We start from the raw sequence: 23,268 nt of genomic DNA on the forward strand, positions 1-23,268 counted from the left end.
ATATAATTTTTAATTTTTTAGTTTTAGGTAAAATTAGTGATTTTGTTTAGTGTACTTAAATAAATAACTGAAACTTTAGGGGAAAAAAATATTTTTAAATTTTTTGAATAATTTGTTTCTTTGGACTTAATTAAAAACGTTAATTTTTATTATTCATAATAAACTGTGTTGAATATTATTATAAGTACCTTTAAATATTTGTGCTAAAAATAATTTATATTTAAACGAATCATTTTCGTCGAACTCATGTACAAAAAAAATATAGTAGATATGTAACCTCAAAGGATAACCCTTTAGATCAAACTACAAGGTTTTTTACGATATTTATTATACAATATCCATCAAATGAGTTACTTACAAATAATAAAAAATAAAATAATAATAATACACATATTATAATTAAAAGTAAAATAATGAATAATTTAAATAAAAATATGCAAAAGTTCTAACTTCATATAATATAGAGCACACAAGCGCAAAAAATATTTTTAAAAAAAAGTTTAAACATTGCATTTTAATTTAATTGTTGACAACAATGCAAATAAAAGCATACAACAAGAAGTATAAACAACAATATATCTTATATAAAATGCCGATGTTCTTAATTTTTATGTAACAGTGCCGAAAGTTCAGGAGATATTATAGTATACTTATAAATTTTAATTTACGCATGTATGTAGATTAAATGCTATATCTTATCATTTATATAATAAAAATGTATAGCTTATAGTGTATGTATAGCAGTTCTAAATCAAAATTAAATGCACACACACAAACACAAAAGAAATTAAACAAACCGTTAAAAAAGCTAAACATAAGACATAGTGTATCTGTAGATGATTAGGTACTATTCAAGTAAATTTGATAAAGTAATGCGCTTATAGATCAGATTTAATGACAAATGTGTTTTTATATTGTAAAATCTTGGTTTTTAATTTTTTTGTAGAGACTTAGAATGTTTTTATTAAATAATAAGCACCGATAAGTAACGGTAGGATTCCAGCAACAATGGCATCAGACCCGCTAGCATCGCTCGTACATTCTTTAGGTTTTGGCTCCGGGATATTTTCACATATAGCTGACTTCAAGTATCCAGTGGTTGCATTTGTCTTTTTCTCGAAAGGAGTCTGAAAAAATATACATAAATAATGTGTATTTTGAATTTGTTTATAAATTATGATTATAACATCTAATATATTAAACGTTTGCAACAAGTAAAAAAAAAACCTTACGTTGTTAATGAGAATCGTTGGTACATATTCCACCTTAGCCGCTAGAGACTTTTCATTATAAGTTTTCAAATCTTGAAAAACTTCAACCTTCAGACAATTTTCAATAGCGGTAATGATCTCAGCTTGTAGTTTTATTTGTGTTGCGCACTAAAATTGTTTTTAAAAAACAATGAGATAATCAGTATGAATATAACATTAATTACAATTTATTAAAAGCTCCGTTTAAAACACATAAATTTAAATTTCTGATTAAAACAAGTTTTTTATGTTATCCTTATTATGAAAACAATTTTTTTATGTTGAAAGAATTTTTAAATTAAAAAAGTCAGAATAAAATTAAAGTCTTAAAGACGAATGTAAGTTGCATCCAAAAAAGTAGTATTAATATCATTAAAATTAAGATTGACAAACGACAACAGAATGTGAACTGTAAATTAATTTTTATATATACAGGGTGATTGGTTAACTATGGACCAGTCAATAACTTAGAAGATATTAGACATTTTTTAATTATTTTTTTGTTATAATTTTATAATTATTAGTTGGGACAAATTTAATATATTTTTTAAAATTAGAACTCCGTCCCTTTATGTTAAAATCTTATAAACTCGAGTTTTATATTTTATTATCTTTTTGAATTAGGAATAATTTGCTAAATATTTTGACTGGTCAATAACCAGTTTTGGATGATTAGTTTGACATAGTAACATATAAGGGATGGGGTTATATTTTTCAAAAATATATTAAATTTGTCCCAACTAATAATTATAAAATTATAAAAAAAAATAATTAAAAAATGTCTAATATCTTCTAAGATATTGATTGGTCCATAGTTAACCAATCATCCGGTATATATTTGTTTTAACAAAATAGTTTAGGTGTAGGTTAAAATGGTCATTGGGCAATATTTGGGTAGTCAATACAATTTATACCAAAGGAAGGAAATTAATTAAACTCAAATTCCAATTAAAACCAAAACTATGCATAATTATTGTTATGTATAATACTTAGTTACCTTTGAAGTAGGTGGCAATTTTTCTTCATTTGATGGTTTCATAGTACAGTTAAGGAAGTTAAGCTTATCAGGAATCGAAGTAATATGTTTGATAGCACAAGCGTGTACTTTGTCTATTTCACATTCTAAAACACCACGTGGACAAGTTAAGTTGTATTCATTTGTTGTTGCATTAATATGAGTGATCTGTAATAAAGTCACAGGTAATTAATAACATAACAGTAGGATGAATATAATTTACAAAATATCAACTTACTGTGCTTTTTGCAAAAGGTATTAGTTCAATGTTCAAATGCTGAGATAAAGTTTTGTACGTTGGAATAAGTTCTTCTTCAATGAATTTTTGGCTTTTTTGACATTGCCCTTCATAGTAAAGTTCAACATGCACAGGTGTTTTCGGAGTCTAAAAGATAAACATATATTTATAAGTATAAATTTAATTTGTATTTAAGACAGAAAATAAACTTATAAATTGTTTATAAATATATGTTTTTAATATCATGTAGGTTTTTTGTAATCGTTAAACCTAAAAAGCAAAAGTAAATTGGATAGTTTAGTATACAAAAGAAATTAAACAAATTTTTTAACAACTATATTTGCATTTAAACTATACTTTCGCAAAAAAATTAATGTTCTGAGAAGGAATTAATTTAAATTATAGTCATTCGAACGTACATCACAAAAATGAGCAAACTATTTAATTTTGTTGTTTTTCAAACCAGAAAATCTTTTTAATTATTTATTTAAGAAATAGGTGATTCTATCGGTAATAATATTTTTTATTATAGTTTTAGATAATACATGTCAATATATTTGACGTATAGAAAAGCAATATGATTATCATTTATAATTTACAAGTACATGTATTGTGTAAAAAACAAATTATTTTACTGATAAAGAAATCAAGTGTAGTGCTGCAGGCAATACTTTGATAATACAACACAGGATGTAGAAGCTCCTACCAGACCACAACCTTCGATTTTTGTTTTAATTATTTTTTTTATACATACAACCCTGAACCTAAAATAATATTTCTCTTCGATAAAATCATAATACTCTGTATCAATTTTGTATTAGTATCATATAACTTATACCTGATAGGGCCACGAATAACACAATTTACACCTAAACGTAATTTTTTTTTTTTGGTTTTCTGAAAGGGCCCCAAACTCTGTGTGCCTAAGGGTATAGCCTAAGACGGCTCTGTATATAAATAGTGATAATATTGTGATTATAATGAAAAGACTAATTTTAAAAAAATGTTAAGTTTTGTCATATTACTGTTAAAATCATGGTTTGAGTATTAATAGTAATAATTATTTAAATCCCCTTCTGTATTCCCAATACAATTATTTTCTTTATTACATATTTTCTATTGTTCCATATCACAAAGAAAAAAGTTCAATGCACCGAACTATTCAAATATTTGAGTCGAGTTAATACATATAAAAAAAACTACACAATATTCATGAACATCTTTTTTTATATACATACATAGAGATGCAAGCTAAACAAAATAGGTAACATTTTTGTATAAGTCGAGAAATATATTACATAATTATCAGTAATTATAATAACTATCCGTTCAATTTAGTACAATTTTTTTAACTATAGAATACGAACTCTTTAAAATAGGTATTATGTAAATTGTATTTTTTAATAAATTGTTTTTTAAAATTATGATAATTTAATTAATATTTTTAACTATTTTTCTCTCTATGCTATGTCATTTTAAAATACATCTTGTATAATTAATATTTACATAAACAAAAAATTGTACGATACATTCATCATAATTTTTTTTTTTAATATCATTAGACTAAGTCGTAGCACTTATTGTTAAAGATAAAAACTTAACAAATAGTTTAGAATGATTGCTAGACTATTTTGCTGTAAACAAATTTGATGGTTATAATATAAACTACGAGAGTTTGTAGTAATCAAATTTGTATGCCTTACAAACGGTTATTACTTATCATCCCTCCATTCATTAAGTATAAAGATAAATGTATACTCAATATATAGATTAGTTCATGTCTCAAATATTTTTTATGACGTATCCTAAGTATTATACCGAATTTATATTCTAACCAGATTTTAACTGTCTGAAGTGCAATACGTGTACTGTGCATTGTATACAACACTGCAAAAATAACTAATTTAAAAACGGATTTTAAGGGGTGAGATTATGAAGAGTGGTATGATAATTAACTATTAGGGGAGGTCGGCCGCGGACGGTGGAGCATTCGGGTTTGCGAATCCGTTGCACTCGACAGCACTATAATACTGAGTTTGTTCACCGGTATGGTATGCCGCCGGTAAAGCGCAGGGCGTAGAAATTCAATAGGGTTCAGTGTAGGAGGGGTAGCGATGCACGGACGACGAGAGCGTCTGGTCCCTAACAGAATAGCAGGGGAGGGTTCGGACAAAGTTTTTTCAACGTATAACCCCCGACTGCACTCTCACACACCCCGTAGGCCTGTCTGCAAAAACGCAGACTGGCTGGGGGGTGAGCGGATATCGAGAGGGGAGACACATAGGGGCCCGCACTTCGTCTGGACCGTTTTATTATTTGTAACCGCGTGCAGAAAACCTTTCCCGCCGCCGTCACCCCTCTCCTACCATGCTTGCAACTCCCCCCCCCCTTTAAAAACGGTGACGGTTGCATCCAGTTGAACGCACGTTAAAGGAAAAAGCGAGCCCGCGCCATGATCCTTTGTGCAACCAACCCGTCTAGATTTCGAAACACGAGATCGTTCACGGCTACAAAAAATGTAGGTATAAATTCAGCGAGGGGTTTTTTTTTGTTGATGAAGGTACAAGACATTAATTAATACATGCATCAACATCAAGATTAGTTTATACGTCGATACATATATTAAGTATCTAAATTATATTGATAATTTGTTAACATATGCATGTATGAAGTATCGATTCTATTATTACTATTACTTACTATATAATTTGTACTTTGAAATGTACCAATAAATAGTTGATTCATGATACGTTTTTATGTACCTAATAATCAAACTCCAAAGTATAATTTATACTTGGAACCGTTGATACATAAAAAATATAATTTTTAATGTTTCGAAAGAATTGTAGATATCACACAAAAATATAAATAATTGCAACACTTTGAAGCCAAAATTTACACGTAGTTTGTACTGTTAGTCATATAATGTAATAACATGGAAAATTAACTAATTTAGTCAATAAGTCGTACTAAACATTTGAATAGAGGGATGAAGGTTATAATTAGTAAATAACTAATAATAATCAAGGCCTTTGCCTATTATACTAGCAAGCGCATAAGGTCACATGAAGTATGTCCAAATAAAAGAAATATCCGGTTTATTAAGTTGATTAAAAAATTAAATTTTGATTATTATATTAAAAAATGTATGACTTTATTTGCAGTATGTCATATCAAATTTTCTATTGGATTAAGTCAAATAGCATGAGGTGAGTATGTTGGTGTTACTGGCATAGTGCATACCTACAATGACATAATCTTTATAGATTATCTTAAATGCTTAAAAAATTGTTAATACAAGATATAATTACTTAACATTACTTACTGTAAATTTAAAAATTCATAGTCGATATTTTTATGTATGGTATATTTTATAAAATGTAATCCCCTGTAGCACTATCATTTATCATAAGCCTACATTGCGTGAGTTAAAAACATTTTTAGAATTCTAATATATCGATGTCACGTGGAACCAGAACAGTAAACACGTTAATTTTGCACAGGCATTTGCTTGGTAAATAATTAATGTCATTGACTCATTGTTATATGTATCAAACTTGTGCACAAGTGTATAGTATACTGTATATAAGCAATGGCACCCATAAACTGGTGTAATATAATAACCTATCGTGCGAGGTATAACATTACATTGGAACAATAATTGCTCACAAACTCAACGTTGTAAAAAAAAAAATAATTCATAAATATATTATTATAATATTCATAAGTCTCTTTTTCATATTTTAATTTATACGATTAAATTAATGACATAAGTACGATAACAGCTATTCATTTTTATACATTCATACAGATTATTATTGTTATTATTACACTACTTCTAACGACTATCACGACTAGAAACATTCTCTTATAGTTTATACCAATACAAAACAAATTTAACCTTTTGTTTTACCATCAGATGAAACCATACAAATTATCACAATAAAAGTGGCTTGAACTGTATTATTATTATTATTTAAATTGTGTACCTAATATTGTGTACAACATATTTAGGATATTAAGTATGCTAAAAAAATGTGTAGGGTTGTTAAAATTAGTTTAAATGACCCCAATATTTGGAGATCCTGCTTGAGTTTAACATGTACTCTACCTGTGTTAACGGCCGTTGGTTATACTAAACAGATTATTTTTCTAGTGCCGTTTCAAAATGGACAACTATAAGATACTCTGCATTATAATTTATTATTTAAACGAACAGTGAATGTTTGAAAAACAAACCCGATAACAGCATATTATGGTATCAAAAAACCAATATAATATGTGACTTGATTTACTTCTGAGGTCTGACCCCATGTGATATCTTTTCAAACAGCACACGGCATCGAAGTACCTATTTACTGAACTCACCCACAATCCAGCCCAGCCCAGCCTAGCCTCTTATCTGAAATGTAATAACTACTGTGCGGGGCTTGTTGGCGTTTCCTTACCATTAATACACAAAAGTGACTATATATTATGCCAAACACAACGTGTGTATCATTATATAGGATAACCAGGTGTGATAAAATTGGGCGGAAACATATATTTAGAGGAATGTTTTAGATACCATTACTACACCACGATTTTCAAACTTGGCGTTACAGAGAACTATAAATGACAATAACGATACAGCCACAATACACGCACAGCACATAAGCAGTACTTACTGATTACTGCGTGAATGGCTCGTAACAAATTAGAACACATTTCAAATGTAAATCAACCAGGAATTATTGTAAGTTCACTGATTTGGGTCACGACCAAGTGTCAACTTGAGCATCCACCCGTGAAGCAGCGTGTGCACAATTTTCGTCTCTAGATTCTAACGTTACTAAATTATTATCCGTCCATTGTATGTGAACGTGCAAATTGCATTTAGATATAGACACTAAAGTGTCCTCGTCTAAAGGATCAGATTTCTTGAAAAGGTATTTCCATAACCCCGTGTTAAAAACAAAGGATTGGTACGGTGTGGGAAGTATGGAGATTTCGTAGCGCATGCTTCATTTATCACTGAGAAGGGGATTTCTGTCTTTTCAAATTTCTTCTATTCAAAAAATACAATAGGCCTTCTAAAACAAAATGAGTGAACTAAAAAAATACAAAACTACTACTAATATTTTAATTGTGTGAACTACAAAAAGCTAAGAAAGTACAGCCGCACATGCCTTGTGACTACTGACAAAAAATATAAAAAAATATGATATAAATTATAGAAGAAAACATGGAAATAATCTTGTTATATTTGGCATATTGAGTAAACAATCAGAATTTTCGATTAAACAAACCTTCACCTGAAGAAAATTATACTCACTTAAACCAAATATTAATAACAAATAATAATTAAAACGTCTAAATGTTGTTTTCACTAGTTTAGATTAAGAATTAAGTATGGTTCAACAATAATCATATTTAAGACTATCCTTACATGTTAAGCCAAACTGGCGATTACGGATATAATTTCAATATAAAGACAAAAATAAGTGGGTATACTTTTATTGTGTTATATTGATGTTACTTTTAAATTTCAATAGCTTTTGATAATGCAGATCAGCTGACCTAAACCAAGCCAACTGTTTTGCAATATAAAATATTTATACGAAAATCAAAAATATAATGAGTTAACTTTATAAAAACATGGTAATTCAAATCTAAAATGAAATAATAATATAATGCTTTAAAAATAGAAATGCATTATTTTTAAGATTAATTATAAGCTAGGCGACTAGCGAGTATTCAAAATTCATGTAGAACTGCATGTTGTATATTTCAGAAAAAAGTATACTTGGGTAGGCGTTTTTAGTTAGTATCTTCAAATAGTTTGCCGAGTGCATTGACTGGAATAATTATTTTGTTTTAAATGTATTCATAAATCGTAGTTCGTGTACGGACTTTGTTTTAGTCTAAGTAAACAAAACACAATATATTCAGAAACACGCACAATGCCGTTAATTACATGGACAGGAAAACTCAAAAACTGGGAATCCGTTATGTGACGGGAACAACCAGATTGTCTTAAAACAAGCTGCACTCAATTTCAGTTATAATATTATATTGTTTTCAAATATTTGACATTTTGTACACGTTTTTGGCGCTTTATATGTTTGGTATAATTCTAATAAATAGAGGTGTTCAAAACGATTACATATATTTATTTATGACATACGTATTATAATACGCAAGGCCAAAGGGGCGAAGTGAAATTTAATGCATGAAACAACCTATTCAAACGTCAACGTTATATTGACTCCAGTTAATTTAAGGTATACAAATTTTAAAAACTCTTATCGCCATAAATAGGTATTTTTGAAAAATGTTCGCTTATTAAGAAATAATATGTAGATATTACTGTAACTGTGTACTTTTCAATTTGTCAAAAAAAAAGGACTTTTTTTTTTAATTTCTATCTTTTGTACGTTTTGTAATTATACTTCTAATGGTTTCTATTCTTATTACTGTCAAAAAGTGCGCTTTATATCTATTATATATTAACAACATTTATACATTTTTTAATTTTGATTCCGCTTCTGACATTTTTTATAAACATAAGAAAATCGAATTTATAAAACTGTGTGATATTTACTTTTTGCATCTACTTCGAAACTCGTGTCCAGTGAAAACTTAAACCATCGACACGTAATGTTACTATTTAAGCGTAAACAATTTTTTTTAAAAAAACCATGGCGAGTAATTTTATTTTTTTCAAATTCAGATGCTCGTGTAACGCATTGTACGGCAATGGGACGGAGAGAGACAAACTCAATTATACTACCTCCCCGGGTGCCTCTGCTTTGTCCGTCTCCCGCCAATTACCTTCAGTATATTATTTATTTGGAAGGTGCAAGTGCAACAATGGCGGGTTTAACGATCGACAATAGCACCCGCCGCCGCATAAACAACTGACTGCGGCATAGTGATTTGGTAATAATAAGATTACTGAAATGAACAAAATCCTTCTTCCTCCCCCCATCCGACCACAAGTTCTGACGTCTTCAAGTAATATCAATGAAACTAAAACGCCACAGTCGGAACAAAATCGGAAAACTGATTTCCCTTTACATAAGGTCAAGTACGCCAGGAAAATCACTGTTGTCGTCTGTACTTGGGCTCGTAGAAAGCAACATTGAAATAGTGGTTAACAGTCATTCGAGGTTATCCTCAAGCGTTTTATTATACTGGAAAAACTTAATTAAGATTCGGTAGTTCAAAAATCAAGTTATTTGCGGTAAACACAATTTAAATAATAAAAAAAAAAAAACGAATAACAGTTAGCCGAAATAAATGTGATTAAAACATGAAGGTTTTTGTTTAATGTAATAATAATACTAACTACTAAGATTTCATTTTAACAATAATTTATTAAAAACAAATAGTTATTGATAAATTAAAAAACATTATTTCTTTTTAAGTTTAAATTAAAATATGTATTTTTAAAATTATATTAGTACATAGTTTATATTAGTATTATATTAGGTACCATATCATGTACCCATATAAATATTATTATATAATTAATAACTTATGTACATTTTTTTAGCAGTTCGGTTGCAAATATAATTTTTTAATTTAATATTGTTAATGTTAATATAAATATAAATGACCCAAACGAGTATTATTAGACATCAAAAACAAATTAATTAGTTTTATAATTAGGTTGATAAACTCGAGTTCATATGGTAATTATTATAACTAAAAGGAAATGTGAATTCTTCGATTTGATTAAATTCAACTAATTACACAATTTCACAGGCATCAAATGTTAATTACCTCTACAACCCTCTTTGCTCACTTTTTTTTTTTGGTAGCTGAATTCAAACTTGAAACCAATATAATGTGTAAAATATTATTATTTAATTTCTTGCAACGGCCAAAGAGAGTTTTTTTTTATCATTTGGAGTATAAAAACGTTTGAACTAACATTGCAATCAAAGTATTTGAAACACCTGTTTGAGTGTAGGCGAAGAATAATAACAAAAAGTCGTTCTCAAAGCACGAAGCATGTGTAATAACGTGTTCGGTATTTCTTTTGCTTTTTATGTTAACTATGGGCTTTGAATAAATAATAAACAACTAAAAAAAAAAAAATGTTTATATGTTGTTGTTTGGAAGGAAATGTCACCAGTTGACTTATAAGAGGGCATCGCTGTAGAAAACCGATAACGATGATGTTGGATCACGTAAAAATAATTTTGTACCGTGTAACAAAGGACATTAGGGACAGTTAAATGTTAAAACAATACGGAATATATAGGTATTAGTGAAGAAAACATATTCGTGACAGAACAACTCTGACACAACTCTGAATACTATTATATATACTCAGTTTAAAACGTTCGCTAAACTGCATTGGTACAAATTGAGATCATCTAAAAAAAAAATGATTACTACTGCACTACCAACAACTATGACATGCTAGATGACGTAACACATAATATCTGTCATATGACCAAAAACATGACTAATAGCTATTATTTGAATATCAGTATTTTTTTGCCAAATATTACTAAATCTAATGTTTTAAAACTTCCGAAAGACCTTATCGACATTTCGATTATAAATTTGAATAACTTTAGCATATATTAAATTTCTTGGAACACAAATTTAGATAATAATGTTTAGTGCTCGAACATTTGTATTTAATTATTTTTATTGCTGACCGACAAACCCCTTGGCATTCTAACAGAAAAACCAAGTAGAAAAATAATTTAATGTTTGTTCGCTACCTTTTGTTATCGTTTATAGGTACTTTATATATGTTATTATGGATTCCCACAGTCCCTAAAACTGACAGGTGACAAAAATTATCGATTTAGATTGTATAACCGTTAAAATTAATTTTTTTATTTATAACATAATATCCATACATATATAAAGTAAGAGGTCATTAGGTCAGTATGTCCTACATGACCTTAAACCTTTGACATATTTGGTCGAACGTTATTGTTATAATCAAATGGTATATATTGCCAAATAAAATGATGGAAAGTTGCTAAGGGAAATATAAAGAAAAATTACTATACAAAAAAGTACAACAGCTGTCAGCTGCTTTAAAGCTTGCAGTTAGTTGAAAACAAAAATATCGTTTACGAGCTAGAAAGAGTTTTGCAATCGTTGAGTTAAAGTTTTAAAACTCATAATGTGTACATAATATATATTATATAATTTTTTTTTTTAATTGAGAATTTTTAGAACTTGGATTATGCACTTTAATTCTATAATTATAAAAGTAGATTCATTTTGATAAAGATAAATGTTAAAAAACAATTAAAAAATAAAACATTAGGTATTTAAAAGTTAATAAATTAACCGTTTTGGTAAAACGCCAAATGGAGTGAAAAAAACAGAAAAACACAGAGCTGTATACATGTAGGATGTTATAGTTGCTACCTACTGTTTGAATGCGTAATGCACAGCGATTATTTTGCCAAGTATTAATTATAAGTATGACAGCCAACTGCTGTTCTTTAACACCTGTACATTTGCGTTATTTAAAATATCCCATTGGCCAACCCCGCGTTGTGTGCCTATAGTTTCTCACGAAAGAATATTAATTGTTGTCTGCCGTGTAAAACTATGTATTTTAGGCTGACAAAAAAACATATATTAGGTACACAACATAGACTGGTTTTCTAACAGTGGAAATGAGGAAACGATTACAATACGAATTTTATACCAAAATTCTTTCGCATATAGCGTCGTATTTTGGACAGTCTAGACTCTCGTTAACGAAAAATGATTGTACTTCATGTAAAACAATATCGGTTGTTAAAAATCATACACACAACGACCGGCAAACAAACGCATTTCATACAGCAATAAAGATTAGGTACCACGGTTAAAATGTTTAGCAAAACTTCCATGTTCCTACTTAACATACGATTTATATTACATAATATTATATAACAGCTATTTTACAAGTTGGTACTTAAGTGTACTAAGATCCTATAAGCCATGCGTCTAGGTTGAACGAATATCGTTTTATTTATGAGCGAACTACGCGAAGAACATCACAAATCTAAACACATCTGAACGCCGTTATCAGTTGCGTGTTGTTTGTTAAATTACAATTACAGTAACAGCAGAGTGTGAAGTAGTTAGTAATAGTAGTAATAGTAGTAGAGCGTGAAATAAAAAAAAATAGTTTTATTAAGAATATGCATTAACGATAACATTGAATTTGTATGTGAAAACAGTTTCAAAAACAATTCATTTTTATACGAGGGTAGCAAATGTAGTGTTACCTAAAACAAAATATCAATTATACACCCAAGCATAACATCAATTTATCGCAAAAAAAAATATTTCTAGGTATTGTAGTTAATAAATAATTTTGTAAAAACAATATTTTTTAGACTTCTTAGCACAACTTCTGAAATTTTTTTTGTTTTTGTGTTCAAATTCATTTAAAAACAACACGAATATAATGTATAAACAGGTGGGTTTTTGTTTTACAGCTATGATATTGTTGTTTGCATTATCAATGAATCATCGATGCCACAAGCCTAGTTTTTAAACTACATAGTACCTAGCTGACAAATGAATACTGTTAAAATATCTAGGGTATTCATGTTAACGTTAAAATCTACACAAAACTATGTCAAAACTAGTAGATAAAAAATTTTAAATACTATAAAAATAATTATAATAATTGAAAATCGTTTGAAGTGGCTTTTAAATAGGTACTATGGGAATCTTATGATTCTTTTTTTCTTTCAAAGGCTTCATAACATATTTTTATTACCACATAACAAAATTAATATTGCTACGCGTCAAATAAAACTAAGTAAAACAAAATAATAATAAAATACCTAATTAATTAAACTATAATTCAGATCAATGATCATAATGTAAACATGAAATATTCTGTTGTAATAATTGATTATCTGTTCATAGTTTTACGAATGAACTATAACTAAAAATAAAAATAACTTTGGATATATATTATATCTTTTTTTTAAATCTCGCAACTTATTTTTAAAACTGTTTTTTTAAATATTAGTTACAAAATGTTACTTAAAGTTTGAACACCAACCAACTATGACATAATTTAAATAAAATGATTGCTTTTGTATAGATTTTAAACAGAAAAGCATTATACTGATTTACTAGAATTATAATTTATAACTATACTATAATAGTCAATACTAATAATAATACTAGTTGATATTTTGTTATTTGTTTTCTTGATTGAGTAATATTTTTGGCATAGGCGCAATTTCAATTTTTAACTCAGGGGGCTGGAAATTTGCTTAAAATATATATTTAAGTAAATATATTTTTGTATTTCAAAATTGTATGCATAACCCAATTTTTTTGGTGGGGCTATGTCTAGCATTGGGGGGGGGGGCTAAGCCCACCCTAGCCTCCCCCGTATTTGCGCCTATGATTTTTGGTAAACTACATCTTTATCGAACGAGTCAAGTATAATAATTGTAATATTTCCTGTAATAATTAATAAACAAATCAATTGGTTGAAAATGAAACAGCAAAATTCGAAAATTAAAATAATAATATAAAATTATGTAAAATAATTTTTTTTTTATTTGTTATTATTTGTTAACGCAGAACATCGGACATCGTGAATGTAATTATTTAGTTTATCATTTCTCATGTTGTTATTACAAGTAACTTTATAAACAATAACAGTCGTTATAAAACTGATTTCAGAAAATGTTTAATCCCTTTTTCTATCTACTGTAAATATGATTTAAAATTTCAGTATCTAATTATAAAAGTCTCTATATTCTATAAAGTATTAACAGTTTCTACATTCTCATATTATATTACCATGTAAGTTTACTAATGTCGTGAAACGTATTATTAAGTATAACTAATAAATTATAAATTGGTTTAACAGCAATTATAAAGTGTCGATTCAAATTTGATCAGCTTATCTAGGACCGTCTTAACTTAGGCTATAAAGGGGCCCTTGGGGCTTGGGCACACAGGGTTTGGGTGCCCTTTAAGAAAACCAAAACGGAAAGATGTAAATTGTATTATTCGGGGGCCGCATCAGACAGGGGGCCCTGGGCTTGTGCCCCACGTGCCCTAAAGGTAAAGATGAGCTTACCAATTTTATATAAACAAATCAAACAATACTATATTTTAAAATATACATGTATTTTAAAAAAAATTATATGATATTTCATAAGATGGTTTTATACCAGTTACCACTATTTATAAACGTTCAAAAAGCCAAAAGATGTACTAAAAATACTATGAGAAAAAACAATTGACAGTTTACGTTAAGTTCATAAAAATTGAAAACGGTTCGCACCGCCTCATATCAGACTAAAATCCAGCCTTAAGTAAATTGCAATCGATTGTAAAAGCTAAAAAATAGATTTTAATCTCTATTTGATATTTAATCGCTCATAACAATAAAATATTATTACGTTTCTTGAGCATAACAAAAAATAGATGCATATAGGGAAAGCTTTTAATATTCCCCAGCATGTCACTAAAAATAAGACACAACAGCAATTATAATACCGTAAGTACTTAAATATATTTATCGATGGAAATGCCTGACAATCGTCTATCGAAGTTTGTATACCGTATAATCGTATCCACGTACTTTCAAAAGTTTAAAGTATATATTTGACCTAAATGAATTATTTTTTGTTAAAAAGAAGTTAAGAAATAAAGTAGTTCTTTTAAGTGGTATGTAGTATACAATTAAAAACACTTAGCGACTTTGATGTTGAAATTACATTAAACTATTTGACATTTGCTAATGTATTCAATAATTAATATTTCATAAATTCAATTTTTTTTTTTTGCTAATGTTATTTTTATATTTATAGCTTTTTCTTATACGGGGCCCGACTGTAAACATTTTGTATGTGCGTGTTTATATTCTTTTATGTTTAATAATACTTAGTGTAGTATATTTTCGGAAATTGAACAATTTTATTTTTTTTCTTATGCAATTGAAAATGTATAAAATTTGAAGGACGTATTGATTTTTGATTTTCGATTACAATGCAATTCTGTAAAAGAATTTTGTTATGCGGTATATTAAACTATGATCATTAGTCTAAATATCATAGCTAATAATAAATTTAACAAATCGACGGGCCTTGTAGAAGTTATCCTTTTTTCAAAGAGAGAAATATAAATTACAAATGTTAATTATCAAATTTGTGCAAATGTATTGACTAATGGACTATGGCGTAAAAGTGTTGTTACAGAAAAACAACTTTAACTATTATTAAAACTACATTCAGTAAAATATTTAATTAAATGTGTAATATTGCATTGTTCAAATTATCTCTAAGAGTAAATAATAACAATGTATGAATAATTGCCGAATATTGTCTATACTTAATTAGTATTTTTTTTTTAATACACCTATATACACGTAGGTAATACCTAAATAAAAATGATATAGAGGACTTAGGTGCTTATAACTATCTTATACAACGGATAATGTTATTCGCTTAGGTATAATAATTTTGTTCATAAAATCAAAATAATAATACAATTTCAAATTTTTTTCATAAAATAGTAACCATGTATTTTTACTCACGTCCGTCACGCTGCTGGGTTCTGCACATTGCGAGTACTGGGCGAAAACGCTTAGCACCAAAAAAAAAATCGTGATTTTCACTCGGTGATCCATGTTTTGCTTTTTGCGTGTGTGTGTATGTAACTTTGATGATCTGGAAAGTGGATAGAAACAATTATTATTGGCTAACAACCCTTAACCGTTATCGTAGGTTGACCAACACAAACAATACTGGCGACTGTAGTGGCAAACGGTTTTTGATTCGAAACGGTAATGCTCTCTCTCTCTCTCTATATATATATATATATATATATATTATGGCTCTTCCGTATGGCTTGTAAGTGCTGTGTACGTGCTTTGAAAACCGGCGTCTGCGAGATACGAAAACCAGGTACGGAGCGGGTACGACTCTCTGAAATTGCGCCAGCCGGCCGGTGGGGGGTTATGTATACTGTGCAGACGCCGCGATATCTGGCGGCCACACCAGCATGGGACAATTTGTTTATACATTTTTTCCCAGGCGTTTATACCCACTAAAATCGAAAATGTCCCCCCCCCCCACCACCATCACCGCCACCACTATTAAATTATGTAAATTTAATTTTAAGTCACACGATACAGTATAGTATCCGTACTACGTCTACACTGAGAGCACATCATACATGCGTATACTTAAATGATATTTATTGTTGAAAAACATCACGTCCCCAGCCCCAAGACACGCAAATCGCAATGATCAATATTACTATAGTTCATAATATTACAACATTTAAGTACAATAATAGTATAAACGTATTACTCGAACGGGGTAGTAATAATTATAAGTTTCATAACAGCTTTTGTAAAAAAAAAAAATATAAACAAGATCGCGGCGGCTTGTTTACCAATATTGTATTATTATGTTCAGCGTACACCGAAAACAGCATCATTAGGAAATAATCTCCAAAGCTAAACACAAATACACAGTCATGGTTCATGTTTATTGTGGTTATCATTTGATTGCTACGTTGTTTTTCAAATAAAACGCATACGTTTAGACGCGATTATAATAACACAATTGTTAACGTGGCTATCAAAGTAATTTCTGAAAAGTTATCGACGTCGAAATATGTGAACCCATAAAAATTATGTTGTATCAACAACACTCTTTACGCTTTCAAGTCCTATCTTTAATTTAATCTTATTAAAATTAATATGAGTAGTTCAATTTATGTATATTTTATTATTTCCATACGTCAATAATTAAAACCTTACACATAATTATGTGAACTATATTATGCGTCATCGCGATAGTTGTGAAGAAATAAAAAATTATTTGTGCAAACAATTATTGTTTCAAATTATCATATCATCTTTTAAAAAGTAATGATAATGCATTAATTTGTTTTAAACAATAACATCCTTAAAAATGTTCGTACATTCAGGAATCAAGGCCATATTTCCCATTAGGCAATACAGAACGTGCCTATGACCCCCCAATTATAGGGGCTACACTTCAATTACGCACTTTTTGTACATATATATATATTTTTTTTTAAATATTTTTAAAACAATTTATTCGCGTAAACAAAGTATAGAGAACATTTTATAAACTCAAAACAAACATGTAAATCGGATTAGTGATACAAGAGTTTTATGCGCATTCACTAGACTAGAGAGACGTTGCGTTTTATAATAATATGTGGGATACAAGTTGTAAGTTTCCTATACCTTAATATTTGAAATATAAAATTTTCCATATGATTTAGTTATTGAAAAAGTATTGTAAAATCAGATATGTGCTTAAAATTTTATTTTTATTAATTGGGTAGATACAATTAGGGATTGTCTTTCTATAGTACTTTTATCCTGTTGTTGCTCGTATATGTTAACAATATAATGATAAAATATTTTAGATACCTTTTGATTTATCATAACAACTTGTAAATTTAATACTCCGCGAGGATGATTTTTTTTCCTTTTTTCTGCGGGGGTTTTCTTTAATAAAAATAGAAGCTTGACAACTGATTTTTGAGAAAATTGTATGTTACAATTTATAGACCCTACTCTAGGTCTATCTTAGTATAATTATCAGACTTAAAGTCCTAAAATTACGCCCAACAAATTGAAATAAAGAAAAGGTTCCACCTCTTCTAGGGTTCTTGATAAAATGGAAAAAAGTAAATAATTAGCAAAAGTATTATTCATTTTCAAGCACGTCATTCAGAGCAAAATTCAAATTGGTTATTTTTTTGTTGAAAATTATAATATGAAAATAGTCAATACTATTGTACAATAATAAATTGTAATAAAATTTCAAACAACTTACCTTTGAAAACTTTGGTTATGTCTAGATGTTATCCAAAATAGTACATACTATATAATTTCTTTCTGATGCAAATTACATATCGGTTATCCTATTTATATAAACGAATACAATTACAATGCCCTGATAGGGCCGAATAAATTCACTGGTATGCTCTTGGCAATATTCCCTTTTCAATTTTCGGAATATTTCTATAAAGATGAATCTAAAACTTAACACCATGAACACAATCAATTTATATTTTCTCTTTTAACACGTTCACTGTCCTAATGTTAAATTAAATCAAAAGTTATCAGTCCTATGATCCATATTTATTTCTCTGGAGATTTATTTGGATGGACTATATTCTATGAAATTCATAATAACACAGTTGGACAGGTGAGATGATAGAGTCTTTTCATCAATTAATTAACTAATTAGGGACTTATTTATAAATAAATCATGAACCTCATAGGGGTCATCGGACAGTGAACGTGTTAAAAAAATGTTTTAAATACTATGTTAAAATGTCATAGGCATTTAATATTAAGATGTATTTGTAAGTAATAGATTAATAACTGTAATTAAAGTATGTCAGATATATTTTATTTTTACTTTTTTTAGAGCCATGTGACCAATTACTATTGTTATGTGGTCGGTGATTGGCAGGGTATGGGGGGAGCAAGTGCCCCATTCGCGTTTGATGTTTTCCCAGTAGGGTAAAGTCAATATGTAAGTTCCCATGTTTCCCCACCGACAATTCGAGAAATAGAAAATAGTTTATTATGTTTATGCTTCATCGATCACGATACTCAGTAGGCGAGTAGCAATTAGCCTATTGCTTATGCTTTATAATGCCTATCGTTTTAATTAGTCATGCGGTCCTTAAATGTATATTTGATACTTGTAGAGTAATAAAATCTACTTAAACGCTTTACGGTATAAATGAAAACTTATATATTTTGCTTATCATGCACAGAAATTTACATTTTCGCTGTCTTTTTTTTAAACGCTAAATTCAGTCTATTAAATATTATTTATTGTTTAAACATTAAATAATTACTCCGCAATAAACAAATCTATGTTCCTCTCAAATATTAAGTGCACCAATGTATAAATTTGACTTAATTGGTCTTAATTTTTAACCAAAATTATACTATTTTTTGAAGTATTTAATACTTTGTTTTGTACGTTTCATATACATTAAATATTTATGTACCCGTACATGTGGGCAAATAACTCGAAGTGTGAAAAACATAGAACTTCAATAGTCAACATTTTTTTTTTACTTCTTTTATCCGTTCATATCACACAAAACACCTAATCGTATATTATCCTCTCTTGACCCACCTATACAACGATTAGGTTATCGTTTAGAGAATACAACAATTGTTTGTAGTTATTGTTAAAAATATCCTATTGTAACGCCTCTAGATAATATCTACATCAGATCAATTAATAATAATACATTTTTAACTTGTGCTATACATCTATATTTCTAACAATTTTATCAACAGTACGGATAACAGTTTTTCAGTGTTCGAATAACGCTATACTTTTGTTCATATACAGTCTACGCCTACATTTGGTAATCATCGTAATGCTACAGCGCTATACAAATACAGTTGAATAAACATGGAAAGAAAAAAATAAAAGTACCTATACATGTATTTTCAAAAGTGTGATGGTATAAAATTTTAAACATGTTAGGAGATTATTAAAATTGATAAACGTTTAGTTCGAGATTTAAATCGAATTTTTTTAAACGTAATTAAATAACAGTTAATATTACTAATTGAATAGTTAAAAGTATTATATTATAACAGTAAATAATAAGAAATATAATAATATAATAGTAAAACAAGATTTTAAATATATTTGAGGCGGTTCGGCAGTTTTGCATTTTTAAATAAATATGTAGATTATAATACGACTGTATAATTAGTAATTGTATATAACTTTTAGTGGTACCATAGCTGTTATTGAAATTGAATATTAAGACAGTTATGGTTTATCCAAATCTTGACCCATACGGCATACCTAATTATATTGGAAAAAGAGGGGCCCGTAAATAGTATGATTAAGATACTATTGAATTTTGTATTTATAAATCCCAATATTCAAGAAAATTCGACAACTATTAATATTATTATACATTTTGATCATTTGATACGGGACCCAGATGATATAGTTTTGGTATCGGAAAATATGGAAGTAGTTTAGCAATAGGCTTAAGGAGTGGCGAGTAGTACTTGAAGGAAAGGGAACAAGTATTAGTAGAAGTAGAAGTAAAACAAAATATAATATAATAAATATTAATTTGGAGGAAGAGGACAATAAGTTGACGAGACAAGACGAGTAAAGCCAATAAGCGAAGACTATAGTAAGCGAGGTTTAAGTCTTTATATCTTTTGTACAAAAGAACGGTGGCTTTGATGAATGATGATGTGAAACATAGGATATAGTGCGGATTAAGTGGATAGAAGCTGGCTTAAATCCAATTTGGCTTAAAGGTAAGTTCTACAAGAGTGTGAACTGTGATGAGACCGACAATGTTGGTTGGTTCGGAGTGTTGGGCGGTAGATAGGAAAATAGAAGAGACAATGAGTGCAGTGGAGACGGCAATGCTTAATAAAAACAAATATAGTGGATAAGTGGATTGTCGAGAAAAAAAAGGTTGATAAAGAACGAATACCTAACTAAGAGATAGCAGTGGCGTGACTTGAAAAGCGTACAAAATGAGAGGAATAGACTGAGATGGTTTGGGCATGTTATAAGGAGAAATGAACCGGAAGTAGTAAAAATGGTAATGGAAATAAACATAGGAGGAAAGAAGGGAAAAGGAAGACAAATGGTGGTTGGATGTGTTTGAGAATTATACGAGAACTGCTGGTGTATGTAGGAGATCGTATCGAGTGGAGGTTTAGGACAAGGAGTGGCCGAACCCCAAATAGTTGAGATGAAGAAAAAAAAGATACGAGACTCAACTATGTTGTAAAACATGACAATAGTATACATTTATATTGAGTTTAAAGTTAAAATAGTTAATTTAATTTGTCCGTATTTGGTACAGTTTACAATTAACCGTTTACTCAATGTACGAGTATAATGTTACATAATGTCATAATTTTTCTATATAATATGTATTGAATATTAATATAATAATTCAATAGTTTTTAAGAAAAAAGTATACCTTGAACTTTAAAGCCTATAGCAAAATTATTTTACTAAAACGTAATAATTTAGAAGAAAATATAGGTATAGTTAACAATTGTCTTCTGAATAAACAAATAAAGCCATATGCGTAAACGACAAACTAAGTACGTTTTTTTAAATCAAAATATGATATTACCTACGTACAACAATACCACCAAAAGCATAAAAGAAGGCTAAAATACTGCTTCGTGAAAAAATAACAACAAAATAAAAATAAAATGTTTACCAAAACCGTATGTGTAAGCTTGTTGGCAGATAACTACCACCTTTTATTCTCTATAGGTAGAGTCCGTGTATCAAACTTTGAAATCACCTATGTAAATATTTTTTTTCAAATTGGGGTCAATTTAAATCCTATAATCCTACATCCTATATTTATTTACAATTCCCACACACAATGCTCTTTTGATTTGGTAATTGGTAATTAAAACGTTGAGATCACGACAACACAAACTTTATAGATGTATGATATGTCTATGCTTAAAATTCAGAACACTTGGTAACCTTTTGATTTTTAATGTATTAAACCTTTAAATAATGGTAAAAATGAATACTGAAATTAGTAAATCTACTATACACGCATGGGGAACGATAAAAGCCAAATTCTATAAATACGCGAATTCACTTACTAAAATCCAAGGTACAGCCTACCGAATCGAATTAAAACATTTTTTATAGGACTAGGGGACCGATTTTTAATATTGTCTTACAAGCGTTCACATTTTAACTTGGTCATAAATCTAACTAATTATCAAATAACTAAGTAAAAAAATCAGCCTTCTAACCTCCATAAAATTTAATGTGTTTAACTGATACGCCAATAATTAATTATAGTAACTTACCATAGTTTTGTAACTAGAAAAACTTAATATTTATTTACAGTTTTATCATTGCCTACATTTTGCCCCTTAGACCTTATTGTCTCCTGTAGAGCTGTATTTTACCCATTTAACTAACACATTTTTCATTAAAATCGTCATAACTTCAAAACTTTTAAATTTAAAAAAAAGATTCTGAAAGTTGACATATGTATCTTTAAAATATAGTATATTACATTTGTAGTTTTTCTCCGTTTTTTAATTCGTTATAATGACTTAAAGCTCAACATTTATTTATACGTACCTTGAAATAATGTTTTCTATCAATATAAATTAACAAGATCAAAATTGTAAAACCTAACTTTTGTAATATAAATAAGTTAAGAATCACCTATTATTTAATTTTATTAGACTTGTATCACTAAAAAAATATGTTAAGTAACTGCAGAGTGCAAGTGCCTCCCTAATCATAGTGTTTCCGGCTAGAACGTATTGTTTTCATATTTATCTAGTCTTCCAGTTTTATTGATAGGCATAAAATCGCACTGTTATTAAAGCTCCAGAGTTATGCCTAAACACACTTCTACTGAATAGCCAATAAGCCCCGCAAAAACATTTAGCACATATGTAGCTCCGATATTCATAAGTCCTGCTAGTACCAGCGGCCTTTGCGAGTAGTAATTTAGTAGTTAACAAAACCGTCAAGAAGTAGTTTATTTTCATTTTCAATGACTCGTGGAACGTTATCTATATCAAAGCGGGAAAAAATGAATTTAATGAACGAAACATTAGTAGAATTCCTTGAAACAATGTGAAATTTAGAAAGTAGAAAACATTGGTGTACCACGATTAATTTAGAAAATGAACGAAAGATTATAGGAGAAACATGTATTCCAAAAATAAAACATTAAGAACTGAAAATGGGTTTAGGAAAAAT

The 23,268-nt window shown here is 28.8% G+C and overlaps 1 protein-coding gene across 3 annotated transcripts; it reads right to left on the reverse strand.

The window, feature by feature from the left end:
* Nucleotides 1-873: 873 nt before the first annotated feature.
* On the reverse strand, nt 874-16,391 carry LOC126845915 (GILT-like protein 1). Of its 3 annotated transcripts, none has more exons than XM_050584967.1 (6): nt 16,241-16,391; nt 16,035-16,167; nt 2,504-2,650; nt 2,248-2,433; nt 1,233-1,379; nt 874-1,127 (listed from the first exon to the last, which is right to left on the reverse strand). In XM_050584967.1, exons 2-6 carry the CDS (start codon nt 16,125-16,127, stop codon nt 951-953), a joined length of 750 nt encoding a protein of 249 aa, XP_050440924.1. In that variant the 5' UTR covers nt 16,128-16,167; nt 16,241-16,391; the 3' UTR covers nt 874-950. The 3 variants fall into 3 exon arrangements, with proteins under 3 accessions (XP_050440924.1, XP_050440907.1, XP_050440916.1); XM_050584950.1 differs by having other exon boundaries at nt 16,235-16,391; XM_050584959.1 differs by lacking the exon at nt 16,241-16,391 and having other exon boundaries at nt 16,035-16,228.
* Between the last annotated feature and the right edge of the window lie 6,877 nt (nt 16,392-23,268).

The sequence above is a fragment of the Adelges cooleyi genome, unplaced genomic scaffold (genome assembly GCF_023614345.1).
Source record: "Adelges cooleyi isolate 19-005CV unplaced genomic scaffold, UGA_ACOO_1.1 ACOO_flye_CR_arks_rails_tigmint_CR_PRNA_108, whole genome shotgun sequence".
NCBI lineage: Eukaryota > Metazoa > Arthropoda > Insecta > Hemiptera > Adelgidae > Adelges > Adelges cooleyi.